The sequence below is a fragment of the Lampris incognitus genome, chromosome 12, assembly GCF_029633865.1.
Source record: "Lampris incognitus isolate fLamInc1 chromosome 12, fLamInc1.hap2, whole genome shotgun sequence".
NCBI lineage: Eukaryota > Metazoa > Chordata > Actinopteri > Lampriformes > Lampridae > Lampris > Lampris incognitus.
Window position 1 is genome coordinate 50,141,388 of NC_079222.1, and position 21,099 is coordinate 50,162,486.

At 45.9% G+C, this 21,099-nt stretch overlaps 1 protein-coding gene across 2 annotated transcripts in view; it reads right to left on the minus strand.

Annotated features, from left to right (window-relative positions):
* The window catches only part of zfyve16 (zinc finger, FYVE domain containing 16), a 50,072-nt gene extending 29,984 nt beyond the window's left edge, over window positions 1-20,088 (minus strand). The window contains exons 1-9 of one of the 2 annotated variants that reach the window (XM_056290600.1): window positions 19,815-20,088; window positions 14,645-14,720; window positions 12,099-14,146; window positions 10,313-10,409; window positions 5,665-5,841; window positions 4,898-5,037; window positions 4,344-4,560; window positions 4,102-4,224; window positions 3,788-3,943 (exon numbers count right to left, since the gene is read on the minus strand). In XM_056290600.1, coding sequence (XP_056146575.1) covers window positions 3,788-3,943; window positions 4,102-4,224; window positions 4,344-4,560; window positions 4,898-5,037; window positions 5,665-5,841; window positions 10,313-10,409; window positions 12,099-14,146; window positions 14,645-14,714 — 3,028 coding nt within the window. In that variant the 5' untranslated portion in view covers window positions 14,715-14,720; window positions 19,815-20,088. The remainder of the gene's footprint in view (window positions 1-3,787; window positions 3,944-4,101; window positions 4,225-4,343; window positions 4,561-4,897; window positions 5,038-5,664; window positions 5,842-10,312; window positions 10,410-12,098; window positions 14,147-14,644; window positions 14,721-19,814) is intronic. The other variant, XM_056290601.1, reaches the window with a different exon arrangement.
* Between the last annotated feature and the right edge of the window lie 1,011 nt (window positions 20,089-21,099).

The window sequence follows — 21,099 nt, forward strand, 5'->3', positions numbered from 1 at the left end:
ACACATGTCCAAACCATCTCAATCTTGCCTCTCTTGCTTTGTCTCCAAACCGTCCAACCTGAGCTGTCCCTCTAATATACTCGTTCCTAATCCTGTCCTTCTTCGTTACTCCCAGTGAAAATCTTATCATCTTCAACTCTGCCACCTCCAGCTCCTCCTCCTGTCTTTTCATCAGTGCCACTGTCTCCAAACCATACAACATAGCTGGTCTCACAACCATCTTGTAAACCTTCCCTTTAACTCTTGCTGGTACCCTTCTGTCGCAAATCACTCCTGACACTCTTCTCCACCCACTCCACCCTGCCTGCACTCTCTTCTTCACCTCCCTACTGCCCTCCCTGTTACTTTGGACAGTTGACCCCAAGTATTTAAACTCATATGCCTTCGTCACCTCCGCTCCTTGCATCCTGACCATTCCACTGTCCTCCCTCTCATTCGCGCATAGGTATTCCGTCTTGCTCCTACTGACTTTCATTGCTCTTCTCTCCAATGCATACCTCCACCTCTCCAGGTTCTCCTCAACCTGCACCCTACTCTTGCTACAGAGCACAATGTCATCCACGAACATCATTGTCCATGGAGACTCCTGCCTGATCTTGTCCATCAACCTGTCCATCACCATTGCAAACAAGAAAGGGCTCAGAGCCGATCCTTGATGTAATCCCACCTCCACCTTGAACCCATCTCTCATTCCAACCGCACACCTAATCATTGTCACACTTCCCTCATACATATCCTGCACCACTCCTACATACTTCTCTGCTACTCCTGACTTCCTCATACAATACCACACCTCCTCTCTCGGCACCCTGTCGTATGCTTTCTCTAAATCTACAAAGACACAATGTAACTCCTTCTGGCCTCCTCTATACTTCTCAATCAACATTCTCAAAGCAAACATCGCATCTGTGGTGCTCTTTCGTGGCAGAGCACCACAGCATCCATCCTTCTGATCAGCGCTAGCTAAATCCCCAGACTCCATCCTTCAGGTCAGCACTAGCTAAATCCCAGGACTCCAACCTTCTGGTTAGCGCTAGCTAAATCCCAGGACTCCATCCTTCTGGTTAGCACTAGCTAAATCCCAGGACTCGTAGTTTATTTTTCGACTAACCACTCCCGCCCACAGCAAAGTCAAAACCACCCGCTCCCGTGAGATTTGCGTTGGGTCCCGCAGGATCCCAATACAGTCCTCTAGTGTGGAGCCCAGTTGGAATGAAAACATGCATACTCTCAGCCCTCCGGGCACATGTTGGAATACGACTCAGCTGTAAGAAAGTGTGTTTTATAATTGTAAAAAGGGGCTTGTAGTGTCACTTGTGCTGTATGCAGAGTTTATTAACTATTGCTGCTGTGTAATTCTATTTTCAGCTCCATGTAACTGGCTTAAGAAAAGTGCTGTATATGTGGCGAAAGAAAAGAAAGCAAGCAACTATTTTGTCATTGTACAGTTTTTTGTTTTTTTTTTGGTTACAATGAAATTTGTCTTCTGCATTTAACCCATCCTATTGTATAGGAGCAGTAGACAGCTGCAGCGCCCGGAGACCAACTCTAGTTCTTCTTTCCATTGCCTTGCTCAGGGGTACAGGTAGGGAGTAGCAACCCTGACATGTATGTCTTTTTGATGGTGGGGGAACCCGGAGCACCCGGAGGAAACCCACACAGACATGAGGAGAACATGCGCGGCACGGTGGCCCAATGGTTAGCACTGTCGCCTCACAGCAAGAAGGTCCTGGGTTCGAACCCCGGGGTTGGCCAACCTTGGGGGGCATCCCAGATCGTCCTCTGTGTGGAGTTTTTCCCCCCCGTCTGTGGTGGGTTTCCTGCGGGTGCTCTGGTTTCCCCCACCATCAGAAAGACATGAATGTTGGGGTTAATACTCCTGTCTGTGCCCTTGACCGAGGCATGGCACGATGACCTGAAGTCGGTCCTCGGGTGCTGCACGGCGGCTGCCCACTGCTTCTAGCTACACAGCTAGGATGGGTTAAATGCAGAGGAAGAATTTCCCCACGGGGATCAGTAAAGTATACCAAAATCAAAAAAAAAAAAAAAACAAAAAAACATCAAACTCCACACAGAAAGGACCTGGTACGGCCTGGGGTTCGAACCCAGGACCTTCTTGCTGTGAGGCAACAGTGCTAACCACTGGGCCACCATGCCGCCCCTAGCCTGAAATTATTATCATCCTCATCATTATTATTATTATTGACATCTAATAAGACTGTCCCAAGTGCTCGGCACGTACACTCAAACTACAAGACAAGTGATTCAGTCATGAAACTAGAACAGCACTTCATGAAGGACCATGCCCGTTTTTCTCAAACCAAACATCAGGAAACTTACTTTATCTGATGAGCAAAGAAACAGAAAACTCTGTCTCAAGTTTGGGCAGGCTAGCTGTCTTGTTTCTAGGTATGGGTATGATTATAATTTTATCAATATTACAACTCTTACTGATACTAGTTATCAGTTTGGTAACTACTCCATACTCTTATTGGTTCTTTTAATTATTTTGCAAGAAAAGGAGTTACTCGACATGGTTTATTCTTATTTAGCTGCTCATGTCGGGGACTTCGGGCTTGAGTGGGAGCGGTGAGTGGATAGAGGAGGTGTGGGCTGCTGCTGGTGGCTGCAGCAACAGCAGTCTACAAGAAGTTGCCCAATTCTTACAATATATTCATAGCTAAGCAATTAGCTCAGCAGCTAGCTTTCATTTATTAGCCTTTTCTTAATTCATTATTAGCTTAAAAAATTGTATCTATGGCTGTGGTATGGCATACCTGCGGTGAAACAGGAAGATGGGGCCATGAGGGGTGCACTGCGAGCAAAGTCATCAAAAACCCTTTTCAGATTTGTGTTATTACTGATCAGCAGATTTTTGGATGACTTGCTCGGATCACCTACCTTCCTTGCAAGGGTTTTATTGCACTTGTGGTGACGAGCATTGTCGTCGTCCACTCAGGTAAAGTGTAAGCATTTGGTGTCTCCAATAAGATGAAATAAAGCCCTCTCAGCCCTGCCACTCGCTCACAGGCATTGCCGGGAGAGAGACAGTGAGAGACGACGGTAGTCGGAGAGAGCGACAACGAGAAATAGAGTGGCAACGTTATGATCGTGGCATTCCCACCAATTCCTTGAGAGACGTATTTGTTGTTCAAGAAATCTCACTCCCCAATCACCCCAATAACGATAGTGAAACCGATGACACTGTACTATGAGACTTACTGATTTTGAACCCTTTCCTTTTTAGAACCAGGTTTCGGGATCATTCTTAACTGGTTCAGAACTTGTCTTTCTGTTGGATCGGCGCTACTGTCGCCTACTCCGACTTTCAGAGAGAAAATATGCACGAGCGTAAAGTTAAAGGAAGACCACCTCTCAAGGCCACATGCACCATCCATATGCACCAACCAGTTATTACATTTAACTTTAATTAAATGTAATTAATTTTCTAAATTGCCCAGGTCCTCTGGAGTGTAAGATATTAACAGAGCTTAAGGAATTATCAAAGAAATATGCAACTACCTTACATTTGTACCTAGTTGTATTGTTATTGCCTACACACAACAGTAAAATCCCCGTTTGTGTGTGGGGTTGGTTATTTTTATCTACAGCCCACACAACTGTTACAAATCAGGCAGTTTTCATGACAGAGCACAGTGCTTATTACACAAATACTATTTTTGATTTGCAAAATCAAGAGAAATGACATTTCCATGTAGTAATCGTTACATGGTCCGTACTTCTTACTGGGTAATCCAAGGGTAATCCCTGGTGTGTGCGCGTATACCTTTTTGGGCATCTTGGTAGATGTTGAGATAGAGCGTGAAGAGGTCTTTTGGCAGGGCTTTCTCCTCTGGTAGGCACTCTAACACAAAAACAATCTCTCTCTGGCCCAGCGCCTGTAGTCCATTGGAGCCAAGAAACCAGCACTGCCGACTGCAGTCTAAGACCAGAAACAAGTGCACCGAATGAGTAAACATCAGGGACCAGGCCTTTTTTAGTGAATATCAAAATCTATCTTTTCCTCCACAGCTGATCTGAATTGATTTGAAAGGTGCCAAAGAACCTCTGAGAAGAGGGCTGAGATAGTATTCCTCTCACATATAATTAGTTTGACGTTGACTAGCAAGTTGGGATTGAGTACAAAGGTCAAAGGACGGGGTCCTCCCTCCTCCAGAAGATGCAGGATCTGGCAGGGGGAAGGCCCCTGCTCAACCAATATATCTGGAAGGAAAAAAAAACGTTAAAGAGATGCTGGGCCTCATCCACATATCTTGTGGGGAACAGTCAGAGAAATTAACACCTTTTAAGGCTTGAAAAAATACAAAAGCCAAGAAACAAACCTCCTGCTTCATCCTCTGCAGTGGTGATGAGCAGTGGTGGGAGCGCCCCCTCATCTTCTGGCAGAAAACTGGGGAGTCTCTGCACGGAAGAGCTGATTCCACACAGCAATGCATAGTCCCATGGTCCAGACACTGGGGGACAGACGATATCCACAGCCCCAGAGGCCACAGGGGGTGAGAGTCCTCCTTCTCCAACCTCTGAAGCTGCTGCATCAGACTGGAAGGGGGGGGGCGATTTGTGACAACACGGACATACTTTATTGATTAGCGTTTTGCTACTCACACTTTGTTAGATGTAAAGGAGAGGATGGAAAAGATAAAATCTAATGTATTTTTTGCATTGATTCAATCAACAAGAACTCACAACACATGAACATACCCACATAATTTTTAGAAAATCTGTCTACAATAGACAAATTACTCACTGTCTTCATTGTAAGTAACTTGAGAGAACATTTTTACTGTTGCATTGTCAGTAGACAGAAGAAAAAGGACATGTCTATGCAGACTTGTGTTTGCCAGTAGCTCAGCTCAGTTGGATGAACAAGTCTTACTGTTGGTGGGTCTTGGATGGCAAGCCTCAGCTCCTGCAGGCTCTGGCAACTGCTCTCTGATAGTTTGGTTGTGTCTGCTACCTCTCCGTTGGGCAATATGCCATCAGCAAACCAAACACGCTTCTGCTTGCGAGGAAAACCTGATGATCAAGAACAGAGGTAATAAGTCCACCAACAGGTAGGTAAAAAAAACATTAAACATCCTTAAAAAAAGTTAAGAAATTAAACCAACATTTTTTTTTCTTTTGAAAATTTTCCCCCTTTTTCTCCTCCGTTGTATTTGGCCAATTACCCCACTCTTCCGAGCAGTCCTGGTCTCTGCTCCACCCCCTCTGCTGATCCGGGGAGGGCTGCAGACTACCACATGACTCCTCCAGTACATGTAGTCGCCAGCTGCTTCTTTTCACCTGACAGTGAGGCGTTTCACCAGGGGGACGTATTCCCCCCCAGTTCCCCCTCCCACCCTTAACAAGCGCCCCAACCAACCAGAGGAGGCGCTAGTGCGGTGACCATGACACATACCCACATCCGGCTTCCTACCCGCAGACACGGCCAATTGTGTCTTCGGGTAGGAAGCCGGAGGTAACATGGGGATTTGAACTGGCGATCCCCATGTTGGTAGGCAATGGAATAGAGGCCACCCACATGGCCTAACTAAGATTTTGAAACATTACAATCTAATAATGAAACGACAAAGTGTTCCTGATTCCTGATATCAGGCTCAATAAAAGTCACGGCAGACAGAGTAAAGAAAAGAGTAATAGTACCGTTATTCGTCGGGTGTTTGAGAACAGAAACAGGGACCATGACAGTAGGTGGGGGAGAATTAAGCGTGCCGGCGGCACGGGCCTGCTGCAGAGGGGGGATGGTGCTGCAGTACTCAGATGGGACGTTGGGGTTCGGACTGGGGGCAGTAGGACTCATCATGCGCTCCAGGGCTTGAGCTACAGACGAGAAAGATACATCAGTATTTGCGGCGCTAATTTAAGCAACAATTTCAGATTTTGTGTTTCCACATTATAATGAACTACTTTTTTTTACTGCAAATTTGGTTTTAAACAAAATATTAAAGACATTTATTATTTTACGTAAAGCTCAGGACATTTTCCATTCATTATGTCACACCAGTTTAAAATTGTATTGTCATTTTTTAAATAACATCCAAAATTACTAAAATTGACAAAGTCTAAATTTATAAAAACTTGTCACGAAAAGAAAAACTGGAAAAACCAATATAAAGCGACTCCGTAAGGTGTGGGACCACCACGAGGGGCCACAGCAGCTTCATTGCTCCTTGTCAAGTCATGTCAATTTTATTTGTATAGCCAAATATTACAAATGACAAGTTTGCCTCAGGGGCTTTTTTTTTTTACTACTCTATTAATCCCCATGGGGAAATTCCTCTCCCATCCTAGCTGTGTAGCTAGAAGCAGTGGGCAGCCGCTGTGCAGCGCCCGGGGACCGACTCCAGCTCGTCTTGCCATGCCTTGCTCAGGGGCACAGACAGGGGTGTTAACCCTAACATGCATGTCTTTCTGATGGTGGGGGAAACCGGAGCACCCGGAGGAAACCCACCAGACGCAGGGAGAACATGCAAACTCCACACAGAGGATGTGACCTGGGATGACCCCTAGGGTTGGACAACCCCGGGGCTCGAACCAAGGACCCTCTTGCTGAGAGGCGACAGCGCTAACCACTGGGCCACCGTGCCGCATGGAGAATTTTGTCTGCCATATAATCATATGTGATGTTTTCTTACTTTCGATCTTTGGCCACATTCTTTGACAGCTATGCTATGTTTAACTTCAGACTACTGCTTAGACCGAGGTTTAAAAGTCATGTGTAACAGATCAGTGGTCTCGTCTATAGGAACTAATACTGTTATCTTTTAACTTATGGGGAATGTATGGGAAACTCGTTGAGTGTGGCAAGGTCTGGAGAAATGGCCCTGGAGAACTACGAGCTGGAAGAGAAGGACGAGAGGCGACTTGACCTCTGACCTCTTAGAACAATATGCGAGTTCTGCTATGCATTAGGGTGACAGCCCGGCATTAAAAATAAACTTCCTCCTCCAAAACGGGTTAGGGAGAAATTATTGGTACACACCAGTGTGACCGTGACTCAGACCAGTTTACAATCAGCATGACTCAGTATTTATGCTGCAAGGTATAAAGGGAGTGCACTCCGAGATGAGCGCACGCACCGTCAAGTCAAGTCAAGTCAAGTCAAGTCAAGTCAGTTTTATGGAATTACGTGTGCCTGTTCATGAACATTCAAGTACAAGACTTTTGTCTTGCTCCTCACTTATTATCTGAGTGGAATTAAATAATTGCCGTAACAATTTCCCATGAAGCCTAGTTCCTATTTTCTTGACCCACTCTCTGCATGGATTGAGGTCCTAAGGTCTGGTGATGTCATCACCCTATACGGTAGCCTAACATAATAGCTCCTTCGAAAAAATACTTACGAGATGCCTCGTTACAACGTCAACTACAAACTTTCTCGATAACACTTATTTTTATTTATTTAATTTTTTAAAGCGCCCCCCAATTGTACTTGGCTAATTACCCTATTTTCTGAGCCATCCTGGTCACTGCTCCACCCCCTCTGTTCCCCGGAACAGGTGCCCTGACCGACCAGAGGAGGCGCTAGTGAGGCGACCAGGACACATACCCATATCTGGCTTCCCACCTGCAGACACGGCCAATTGTGTCTGTAGGGACGCCCGACCAAGCCAGAGGTAACACGGAGATTCAAACTGGTCTCGATAATACTTGAACAATTGGGGCAATAATGGGAAAAAGGGATGGGGAAAGAAAAAGCACCATTGAAGAGTAAATGAACGACACGCAGTGAACAGCTCTCCTACGCAGGCACAAGATGGTGAAGCTTACCCTCATCCAAACGATGCTGCAAGTTCAACAGAGATTTTGGAGGAGATACTGGACTTTCACAAAGACACAAAAACAACAGCTAAACGACATCAAATCCAATCTCACCAATGTTTCTCAAAACAAAGCAGAGGCAGAGACATGAATTGAAAAGGTGGAAGGTCATGTTCAAACCATGGAACGGGTGTTAAGCAAGATGATGAAAGTGATAAATCAACAAGATTATAAGCTACTTGACCAGGGAGGGAGAGCTAGACGGGAGAATATGAGGATATATAATCTTCCCCAAGGAGCAGCGGGTTCGTCTATGGTGGAGTTTGTGGAAAAGTCACTATGGGACACACTGGAGATTCCCCCCAACTTCAGAGCTTGGCATCGAGAGAGCACACTGGGTGCTCACCCGGAGGACCCCCCCCCCTCACCCGAGATGGGTGGGAGGGTGAAGTCAATAGTAATCAAATTCCTCCGCTACAAAATCAGAGAAGAGATTCTGTGCAAGGCCTGGGGAAAGAAGGTGTTTTTGAATAGGAGACTATAATTTGATCCAAGACCCCCACCCCCAGCAGTCCTACAGAAGCACAAGGAATACTCTGTAGCTAAACGGGAGTTAAAGCAGAGAAAGATCCGTTTCCAGACTGTTCCCTGCTGAACTACATGAGTGTTCGATGAGGACGGGACACGGCTGTACAGGAGAGTGAAGGAGGCGACTACAGACATGAAGGACAGAGGTCTGCCCGTCAGCGTGATCACATGGAGGGAGACCCTGGCTGAGCAGCTATCCCGGAAAACACATACTTCTAATCTAACAAACGTATCAAGGCGTATAAAACGTGAAATGTAAAGAGAGAACTGAAAATAAATATTAAGACAGCCCCAAAAAACAAGCAGAACTTAGAAAACTACTAGAACGACCACGGGCGGTCATTTTGACAGCCACAGTGTTTAAACTCTATATTGTGTCAAGATAAATACCCAGTGGAGATATTAATGCATTACATATGTTAGTGTGTCTGTTATGAAACTAACTGACACCAACATTAACAGTTTAACAACTTCAATACTATTTTTAAACAATTTAAAATGGCCGCTGTCCAACGCCTGTAAATACTGCGACGCCTCGGTGGTAGTCGTGGTGCGTCTGTAACCAGACATGTTGGACATAATCACACACCAAGTTGAGACTATTTCTCTGCACTGGAGGGCGCTAGAGTGTTTCTAGTACAGAGCAACGAACTTCACGAAGGAAATGACGCGATCAACACACGTCATAAATACTGACATGACGCACACCATCACGCACAAATTACGAGACGGTCATGATGACCGTTCATGGTCGTTTTAGGGGCAGTCTTTTGCCCAATGATCGGGGGCCCCACAGTTCCAACACCCCTCGTCTCGGGGGCCTGCATTGTGGGGGTCCTGTACTCGGAGCTCGGCCTCTGCTCTGAGGGGGACCGCCGCACTCGGCTTCTCCCTCTGCCCCTGTGGGGGTTTTGCTGGGTCTGGAAGTGGGCCAGCTGCGCCATTTGAAGCTTGTCAGTCAACCGAGCTGTAGCTTGTGGTGCTTTTGTCTCTGCGAGTTTCAATTATTTTCGGCACGGTGGAAAGCTCTTAAACAGTAGCCAAACGTCCTCTAAAACACTTTTTTTTGTGTGCGATTGATCTGAAACTCATTTTAAATGCAAATATATGCAATTTTAGGAAACTTCAGGGAGCAGCAGGTCTGTATCTTTTTTTTTCTTCCCACAAAGTTATTAAACTTTGAAAATGGAAAACGGTCATAATGACTGTTTTGGTCGTTCTGTGTCCCACACAGATCAGAACCTTCTCTCACACAATTCCTGGATGACATCAGCACACAATCAGTTAATAATTAGTAATAATGTATTGACAGTTTTATACCAACAATAACATTACAATTAAACACAAAGTGCTGCATGTTTGCTGAAAGCAAACAGCTCTATTGCTCAAAGAAACGTATCCTATACTATTCTACACAGTCCTATATGGCTGCTATGAAATCAACTCCCCAGTGACTCTCACTTCACCTTCCATCAAACACCTGATCCATTATCCCAACCACTTATCCTGCTCTCAGGGTCGCGGGGATGCTGGAGCCTATCCCAGCAGTCATTGGGCGGCAGGCGGGGAAACACCCTGGACAGGCCGCCAGGCCATCACACACTCACACCTAGGGACAATTTAGTACAGCTGATTCACCTGACCTACATGTCTTTGGACTGTGGGAGGAAACCGCAGCATCTGGAGGAAACCCATTCAGACACGGGAAGAACAGGCAAACTCCACACAGAGGACCAGCCCCAAGGTTGGACTACCATGGGGCTCGAACACAGGACCTTCCTGCTGTGAGGCAACCGCGCTAACCACCGTGCCGCCCTCAAAGACCTGATTTAGTAGCAAAATATTTTACTTTGGGTTCTCAGTGAAATAAAATGTCTTAAGAAACCAAGTGCGACTTCCATAGCTGAACCAGATCTTCAAACCGACATAACTGGTCCCTTACCTTTGTGTATGGCATGAAAGCAAATGATGCACACACGGGCTTCTTTCTCCAGATACTTCAGCTTACATTTCCTATTGCAGCACGTCGCACAATACACCTGCCACAGAGGAGAGGATGGCACTGAGAACAAAGCTATACTGCATGGTAAATGTCATAGAACATGACCATCACAACTGGTCTGTTTACCAGTAAGCCAGCACTTCATTCATTATGCAGGAAAAGAGACTGAAGCAGTCAACCGAATGAGGCAAGTTATAGGAAATTCACATCTACATCGTAACTTTAACAAAAACCCCTCAAGTCCACTCAGATGTAATTTCAATCGCCGTCTTTAAACTCCTGGGATGAACGTGTAGCTCCAAGCTGAGTGGCGCACAAGACAAGAGTTTGAAAAAGCAATTATGACTCATGTTGCCTCCATCTGAGTGAATGCATTAAGTTATATTTAGTCTTGAAATAATCTTTTCTTTCAACCCTTTGCATAGGAGTATTCATCATTTCACATAAGACCACTGTGTTGGTGTTTTTTGTCAATGTATTATCTTAAACAAATATTTTAAAAAAACAAACTGTCCACTTCTCATACCAACTCTCCAATAATACATTGAACAACCAGTTGATCAGTTAAAAAAAACATGGGTGCAACTGCTGGCTTGTTGATTGTGGATCAATGGTGATTAGAAAATATAAATACTGAGGTAAATATCAGCTACTCATTGACTGACTTGAAGGCCTACATATTTCATGATCATGCTGTACTTGAAGTGGAATCTTCATATTCTAGAACAATTGGAAGTTGATGTCTGAGACATTTCTTTTTGCTTCCCCCCCTTTTTTCTCCCCAGTTGTACTTGGCCAATTACCCCACTCTTCCGAGCCGTTCCGGTCGCTGCTCCACCCCCTCTGCCAATCAGGGGAGGGCTGCAGACTACCACGTCTCCTCCGAGACACATGGAGTCACCAGCCGCTTCTTTTCACCTGACAGTGAGGAGTTTCACCAGGGGGACGTAGCACATGGGAGGATCATGCTATTCCCCCCAGTTCACCCTCCCCCCTGAACAGGTGGCCCGATCGACCAGAGGAGGCGCTAGTGCAGCGACCAGGACACATACCCACATTCGGCTTCCCACCCACAGACATGGCCAGTTGTGTCTGTAGGGATGCCCGACCAAGCCGGAGGTAACATGGGGGTCCTGATACATTTCTAAAAGTCAGAAAATCAAGAAAAAATATTTGGTTTCACTAAGAAAGGCCCAACCAGACAAAGTGGCAGGATAAAGGAGTCATGTCTAAGCGCTCTAGTAGCGTAGTCACCTTAGTTAACAAAAGGGGACTTAAATAAAACTTCTTATTTGAAATTGTAACAAATTCCTTCATATTAGTCTTAGTCGTGTTAAATCTTCAGAATCGGTCGGTTTAAATTTTGGTACGTGCAAATTTGTGCACGGTGGAGGATGGACGACTGGACCTACGGTCCATGGCAAATGTCTGATCAATCTGAATAGCCCAATAACCAAGTTTTAGGCTTTAACTTTCGAATTACAATCACAAAAAGGCTTAGGAGCATTTCCTGCCGTCTTGTGCAGGACCATATAAAGGTGCCTGTATAAAGGAACACTGAATTTTTCAAGTCAACCAAAAACTGAGCTATTGCATGGGACCTATACAAGACACAAACAATAGCTTGAACCATAAATTGAAAGAAGAGATGCAATTAAATGTTTAACGCTGTACTAAACTAGCCATATACACCACGGAAAGCACAGCCATTGGATGACTTGCATACCTTGCCACAAGCTCGACAGTGATGCCGTCTCCTGGTGAAGGTGAACCTCTGACAGCAATTCATACAGGTGGGCGCTTCTGAGTCTGGCACCCATGCAGGCTGCCGGCAGCCAAGCCCTCCAACCTCCTCCCCTTTCTCATCCACAGACTTAGGACCATTCCTGGAGGACTCCACAGGATGAAATGGGGGCTCTGAGAGCTCATTGTACACCGCACTGTTGCCATGAGGAGCCTGCGGTGGGCATAAAGAAGCAGGCTCACATCTATCAGAATCTCCTTTAGTGGAACCGGGATTTGAAGAAGCTGGTTTGGAATTCCCTTCAATCGCCGTCACACACACATCTGTTGAGGACTGACTGGCAATTCGAACCTCCTCTGCTGACTGTGCTGCTGGAGGAGACGGGGGTTGGCAGGGTAGTTGTTTTGGTCTGGCACCTCCATACGTTTGCTCATCAGGGCTACCACTATTTTTAGACTGAACAGGGTCACTGATTAAAGAGTGGCTTACTTTGGAGTAAAGTTCTGATTCTAAGTGGAGGAAACTACCAGAGTCCTGTGTGGGTGAAGGAGGAGCAGGCCTGTAACTCTCCTCTACAGATACACACATTGCTCTGTCACTTTCTGCCAACTGTTCTAGTCCTTCCTGCCCGCCTTGAACACAACTCATCAGCTCCTCCTCTGCAAGCCTTTCCTCCAGACCCTTGTTCAGTTCTTCGAGGCAATCTTGTTCACTCCAAACTCCAGACTGGTTACAGTAAGATAAGTCTTTAACCTGATCTGTCTTTGTATGTGACTGCAAGAAAGCATCCAACTCCTCATCCGTAACCAGCAGCTCAGCCTGGTTACTATCAGGCATATATTCAAAGTTAAACTCAATTGCGCTGGGATCTGAGAGACAGGAGGAGGCAGGATTCAAAGAGGGGTCGACAGGAGACCCAGGAGAGAGATCTTGTGCCTCTGGTGACAACCTTCCCTCTGCAGTCTGCACAGACATATAGGCAACCAAATTATTGGACTCCTCTGGCTGGGAATTATTCTCTCTGGCCTCCAAGGCTGAGAGGGCATCTGCTTCCATGCTATTGGATACTCCTACCTCAGTGTTCTCCCCTAAAGTTTGGACATACTCCTCATCTTGCTTTTTTGGGTTTACGAGAGCTCCACACATAGATACAGCTATAGGGAGGCAGGACAAGCCCACTGGTTTGCTCTCTGATGTGTTGAGACTTGACAGAGATTCTGGTTCATTTGAATTCAAAGGGTCTCGTGACTTGTCATCCATATTGCTTGAAATTGTTGTTCTGTCTTTTACAATATCCGCAGGCAGAACGTCTTTTCTTTCACAGTACTTGATGAAATAATCCACTTGTTGACTTAAGCTAGCCACTTCGTTGACTAGTTCCTCATTTCCAGACGTCTCGGTGGGTGTTTGTGAAAGAGAGTCCTCCGCAGCCTCAGCACTGCTCTCAACCGCAGCCAGAGGAAGGACATCCAGCAGGCTGAGTGAGGCACAATATTTGCCAACTGTTTCATTACAATCATGATCTAGCTGTTCCTCTCCCCTTATAGATAGCTGCTGCACCTCAGTATCTCTAAAGGCAGCAGCCAAGCTTAGTCCCCCAACCTCCTCCCCAAACAAATTCCCCACAAAGGTGTTAACATCCACCAGCGGCGCCCCCATTTCCTCCATTTGTTTCTCCACCATGTCCAGCTCCCTGAATACATCATTGCTATCAGCCCTGAATAGGACTGCAGAGCTTGTATCACTGACAAGGTCACGCACTGGTTTTAGAGCTCGGTCTGGGCAAGGAGGTACAACGATTTTTGCTGACCCACAATCCACAGAGGAAAGAAGGTCAACTCCTGTGAGAGGTTGGCCTCTGACCTCACTGTCCACAGAGATGTGGTTATGGCTGGTGGGGTGGCCAGGGCAGCTGGTGGCAGAGCTGTAATGAACTGAGTTCAGGTCAGGGAGGTTTGTTGGGATTGTGGAAGCTTCTGACAAGGGGTATACAGAAGGCTTAAGTGTAACAGACTTGCAGTCAAGTTCATCTGAAATTAAACATAAAAGGAACAAAGCAAGTTAAAAACAGACAAGAAATTAGGTCAACATTAGTGGAAGTTTGGGAATTTGGGCGGTGGAGGTTTTGAGACCAAAAGCAATAAGAACATGAAAACTGCACACAGGTGTGCGTGCGGGAATGAACTCTGCACACAAGCAACCTCTTTCGAAGTATAGGCTAAAAAACACACTATATCTACAATATCTTAACAGCCGAGATAGATGTGTATATCAGCTTATAGTCAGCATTTTTTCCCAAGACAGATATTACTTTCTACACATTACCGAAGAACATACCCAGATCACACATTTAAATACAAACTAAATGCTCCATGAATCTGACAAAATAAATCTAAAGACACGAGGTTTAAACAGAACAGGATATTATTTTTGGTTCAGTTTCAACACTGTCTGAATGTTGAAGTTAAAAATCAAAATCAGTATTTACCACATCAAAATAGCATTTCTGTTTTTATTAATAATCTTACCGGCGTTGAGTTCAAAGTCATCAAGCAGTTTGTCTAGATCACAAACAGCAGCCCTGAAGAAGCTGTCCATCTTGGACTAAAAGAGAAAGAAAAGAAAGCCACTTTATTTTGTCATTGTACGTTACAACTAAATGTATTCTCTGCATGTAACCCATCCCATTGTATAGGAGCAATGGGCAGCTGCAGCACCCAGCGACCAACTCTGGTTCTTCTCGACATTGCTTTGCTCAGGGGCACAGGGGAGAGGTTTGTTCTCACACATCAAATTCCTGAAGTAAAAGACAAGACTGTTCTCAAATTAGGCTTGCAGGACAGACGGGCAGTTCATTTCTAATTTTCATTGCGAAGGTTAAAAATCCTCATTTTATTCCAATTTATGAGTTCAAGCGTCAAATGTGAGCTCCGTTATCCCTAGCCCAAGGATTGTCCATAAATTCTTAAGCCTATTTCAAACAACGTAAATGACCGTGGCCATTGGATTCTAACCTCTATGCTCTATTACACTCGAAGGTGATGGAAATTGTTTCCTGATTTACAAGGATACCCAGGCCCACATAAAAATAGCCCAAAATAGTGAACTCAGCTCTTTGTAACCTTCTGTTACTCTGTTCGGTCACAAAAACTTAGCATAGACGGCTATTCGAAATAAATGGTAAGTACTTGTGAATTTTGTCCTCCGCATTTAACCCTTCCTATACACTAGGAGCAGGAGCAGTGCGTGGGGCCAACTCTAGCTCCTGATTTCAGTCAGCTGTTAGATAAGTCTATAACGTTTTACAACCTGAACCTAACAAGAGTCAAACAGAGATACAAAACACCCATATTTTTGTTATAACAGCAATACTTTTAATGAGATAGCTTTAACAGCAGGCTTCAGTGTTATACGCCGACATTTTTCTGACAAAGAAATCACAAATCGGGGCGTCCGGGCAGTGTAGCGGTCAATTCCATGGTCCTTGGGCTCACAGGACGCCGCACACCAGGCTCCCTCAACCGATCCAATGCTAGCTCTCCCAGCTAGACACCTTCGACACACCTCCCCACACTCCACACGACCACACTAAAAACACAGTCAAGGCTAGGTGAGGCCGCTGCCAGACCGCCATCGGTGTTATCAGAACTGCTGGTCTGCATGGGCTAGCAGTTAGCTTAGCCTGCACCGCTTCCGTGTCCTGTCAGACCGCCCTCGGTGTTTCCTCTTTGGGCACAGCTCCAGGCAGGGCCGTGCTTCCTGGGCCTACAGCACACGGCAGACCAAGCTCTCCCAGCCGATCCAGTGCCAGCTCTTCCAGCCATCAAACGAAGATAAACTTAGACGCAGACGTGGATAAAGACACTGCATGGACGGTACTGGTCGAGGCCACTGCAAACATGAATTCCCACACCAGGAATGAAATGAAATGAATCATGACAGCAAAAGCTAAAATGTCACTCACTGCTTGTTTGTGAGTACATGCTTGGCAGTCACACGAGCAGTAGACAGGACAGCTAATGAGGCCACAAACTTGCAGGGTCTGCCAACTTAATTTCAAATGGTTTTCTGCCTCTTTCCAGCCAGCAAAATAGACAGATGGCTTTTTGTTATTGTTAGCTGCTTTTCACGCTGATTTATTGATGAAGAGTGTTGTTTTAAAAACTGGTTTGTGTGGCTCGTATACTCTCTATTGCTTTTGACATGCGCCATGTCACTGAAGCCTCCCAAATCGGTACAGCCAATGTATTTTTATTTCACCTGTCATGCTTTCAGATATCAACTTTCGAGGGGCTGAATACTTTTTCAATGCACTGCACACACACACACAGTAAAAGGTAGACCTGGCACCATGTCTCTCTCTCTCACACACACACACAGGATGAGTCACATAATTATGCAAAAAAGATTTTTTTATTCTCTGGTTTAAGAGCCATAGGCCTAATTTGTGAAAGACATTGTTGTAGCGCCCCCTAAGGATCAGTCATCGTGAAAGTATGCTACTTAGGCCATACTTGAACATATGTAGATGTCAAAATTCAAGAGGATTAGGTATGCTAGAGAGCATCTAAGGGCTAATGAGAGCCGTTTTACCATCAACCAACCTGACCGTGTAGATTTTGGTGCAACACTTGTCCAAGACAAAAATACAAAATTTGACAATGATCCATCAAACTGTTGATGAAGTTAGCATTTAAAAAAATTGTAGTTCCTCATATCAGCCAAAATTGCTAACATCCTACATGTCAAATCCTTAAGTGATGACATATGACAAGTTTCATGAGTATCAGACTTTCCATTCATGAATTATGGCTCAACATGTCAAATACTTGCAATGCCCTAAATTGTATTGGCCAATAGTAGCCAAACTAATAAGAGTACCAAAATTCGGGTAATTGGCCAAGTACAATTGGGGAGAAAAAAATAGAGGGGGGGGGACAAAAAGAAGAGAGTATTCTGTGTACATCATTTGGAAATGGGACTCTACAGATAACAAAGGCCAAATATGGTGATGATTAGATCAACTTTCTAGGACTAGTTCACAAATAGAGGTTTTTCAGAAGTTCCAAGTAGCAGAAACACTAGTCAGACAGAAATGGGCATGGCCTTTATCATTTGATTTGTCTGGTCCCAAAGAAATCTGGGGGGCTCAAGACCGTATGGTTCAAATGTTTTAAGCAAAAAAAAGTTGTTTATTACAACTACTTGAACTATAAATGTCTAAATCATAGCCATATTTAGTTGTTTATTGCTGAATTCAACTATACACACAGTGCACTTACTGTCAGAGCAGTCTATTTTTCCTGTTAGTTTAGTGTTAACCTCAAAACATCATATGTAGAAAATCAATCCATCCATTGTCTTAACTGCTTATCCTGCTCTATCTAAAATGTTAAGCACATTTTTAACCCTAACCCTAGATTTATTAAGGGGTCCATAACAAGGACAGTTTTGGAACGTCTATAAAGGTGAACAAGATGTCAAAGAGAATAATATAAAATCAGATTACGGAGTTGTGTGCACTGATGCAGGATAATTCAAGACAGACTCGCGATACATCTCAGAATCAACTTTCCCTCCCATCCCTACTTTACCCCAATGACAACGACAAAATAAGGCAGATAAGATTTTGGCAAAGCTTTATGACTGCAAAAATGACAACCCCTGCCCTCAACAACAACAACAACAACTAATTCCACGCCCATTTGTTTAATACATTTCAAAAATACTATTTTTATGTCACTGGTTTTCATTCAACATTAGAATATTCAAAGGGGGGTTGACTGTCATGACTGCACTCATAATGTCACCTGCTAGGCCTTGATTTGGGTTTTACTTTCCCCTGTGATGGCCTGCTGGCCTGTCCGGGGTGTCTCCCCGCCTGCCGCCCAATGACAGCATCCCCGCGACCCTGACAGCAGGATAAGTGGTTTGGATAATGGATGGATGGATGGTTAATTAATTTAGAATAAATACTGGGAAAATGGTTCAGGAAATCCGTCAGATAAAAGCCTGTCACCAGCATGATTTGCCGGTGTCATCTCATTTTACTGTCCTGCTCTCATCCACAATCGTCTGCCGGATTCCATGTCAAGTCATGTCAATGTTATTTGTGATGCCCAATATCACAAATTACGAATTTGCCTCAAGGTGTTTTACAGCAACACAACATCCCGTCCTTAGACCCTCGCTTCGGATAAGGAACAACTCCTTAAAACAAAACAAAACCTTTAACGGGGGGGGAAAAACCTCAGGGAGAGCAACAGGGGGGTCTCTCTCCCAAGACGGACAACGTGTTACGGACGTTGTGTTTCCACAATTTAAACACAGTACAACACTGGATGAGGACGACAGAATGTGAATACGGCGACAGATTGATACATCTGTTTCATTCTTATTATTCTTCGCCATATTAGGCTGCGGTCACTAGACACTGTGTGCTGGACGTGATAAGGACAGGATGTGACGCACACGGAAATCCGTTCGCTAGTTTGTAGTCCGTTTGATTGGTTGTGGTTGTCGGTCGCACATAAGTGGTTGAGGGGGTCCACTGACGTCCGCAGACCGATAAATGTTTTCACGCAACCGTCTCGCGTGTCACAGTTTCGGGCACAAACACGGAGGAGGGAGAACCCCGGCGTGCTAGTTATATGTGTACACTGCGACATATGAACCGATGACGTTGACACGTTTTCCATGTCTGTACGTTCAATGCCCAGCCCCCCCCCGGACTCTCCCGGGGAGCAGTTTGTAGTTTTCCACAGGCAACGTCGTAAAATAGCGGCTCGTTAAGACACCGTCCTGGCTCACTAAGGAGACTACAGCCAAGCGGGGTCACACACACACACACACACACACACACACACACACACTTCTTCGCTATTGGCCGCGGAGTCACCGGTCAAAGCGCACGTTTCTTCCACCACCGGAAGCGAACGGGAGGCGAATAATTCGCCCGTGTGAATTTCGCGCATGCGTAAACGTCCCCTTAGCTTACTGCCCAAAATATTTGTCCGAGCATAACTTTCAGAGTTGGCCACATGTGTGAAAATCGAAATAAACAGCTCCGTAGCGCACGCTGGGGGGGGGGGGGGCGCATTGGTGGGGTGCATCCAACGGGGCCATTTATCCACAGGGTCCACAATCGTCTGTGATTTAGTTAAGAGGATTTGAGTGTTAAAAGCCCGTGCAGAGGCAGCAGAAACGAAAGTTCGCCAACACATTGGGACCCGCGTTGTGAACACACGTCACGACAACATTAGGGCGACGCTGCGGCCAGCGCCGCTACAACACGTTGCCGAGGCAAAACAACACAAAACACCACAACAACACACACCAAACGGCTAGCTTAGCGGCCAACGCCAGCCAAGCTGCCGCGTAGAGGAAGCAGCGCCGACGCCACTAGCGGCTGTTCGGCGGCGGCGTCCTTGCGGCTGAAGCGTTAGTGGCCATTACGCCGTCCCGATACCAAGCGTGTGGAGCCATGCTAGCTAGCTCTTGGTGCTGTTGAACTTTCCTTATCCGCACCGGCCAGCTAGCCGACGGACCCGTCGGCTAGCTGGCCGGCTAGCTGGCGTGCCGTTGTTATTGTTTGCGTTTAAACGCCACAGCAGCAGTTGCGTCCCGCTGTTTCCAACGGCTTTACGTTACGCTAGCCGTGCCGAGAGGCGCCGCGGGCGGCCATCGGTCCGTACTCACCAGCGGGGCAGTCCGCTCTCTCTCGCTGAGGAGCCGTGTTCGGCAGAGCCGCAGTCAGCTCAGAGTCTGCCGGCGGAGCGAGCGCGGCGCACCGGGACGGACCTCACACCGTAACACCATGAGCAAGGCAGCTTTTGTGTCTGCGCATAATCGCAGCACCTGCTTGCTCCGCCGTGTAGCGCACCTTCGCTGACCATGTAGGGGCAAAACACGGAAGGACTTCGCAGTTCCAGCTGGGTCGGAGACAAAACCTGGAGGGGCTCACACGGACCGTGCGGCCAAAACACGCCAAGCGGCCATGCGCGGCGCTGTCCCGCTGCCACTCGGATTCCTGCTGGTCAAACGAGTGAACTGCAGCCTCACGTTAGTCCGTTAACTAACGTTAATCATCGCTTATCAAATAACTAGGACTACCGAGGCGGTCATTTCGACCGTTTTGGATTTTCAAACTTTAATAACTTTCTTGTTATTATTGTAAACTGCTAATAAGACCCTGTTAGCCCCTAGCTAATGAGTCTGACACCGTAACCGAGCGGTTAGCGACGTCGCCTTATGGAGTAATACACCCCGTATCGAATCCCGCACCGGGCAAGAAAATAGCCGCTTACATTATTATTATTGGAGATGCCGGGGATGAGAAGATGCCCTCCCAGGAGATTCCCTGTTAAGGCTTGGCGGCCTGTCCACGGTGTCTCCCCGCCTGCCGCCCAATGACCGCTGAGATAGGCTCCAGCATCCCCGCCCCGCGACCCCGAATTCAGGCGAGCGGTTTTGATAATAGATGGAAGTTTAATAACTGTAAAAAAAAAAGATACACACCTAACGTTTCCTAAATGCTCCTAAAATTGCCCATATTTACATTAAAACGAGTTTTACATCAATTGCGTGAAAAAAAGTTATGATAAAATCCACCTAAAACGACCATGACCAGTCAAAATGACCGTGCGTAATTTTCGCGTGATGGTGCGCGTCATGTCAGTGTTTGTGACGTCATTTCCTTCAGGAAGGTCGTTGCTCTGTCCTAGAAACACACTAGCGTCCTCCAGTGCAGAGAAATAGCCTAAACTGGATTTTTGGTTATTGCAACATGTCTGGTTTACAGACGCACCATGACTACCGCCGACGCACTGCAGTATTTACAGCGGCCATTTTAGATTGTTTTGATAAATAGTATTAAAGTTGTGAAATTTGTATTTTTGTTGTCAGTTAGTTTCTTAACAGACACGGTGTACCGATTTCTGGAGACCGTCACAGCCGGGATGTGAACCCGTGGCTCCCGCACCAC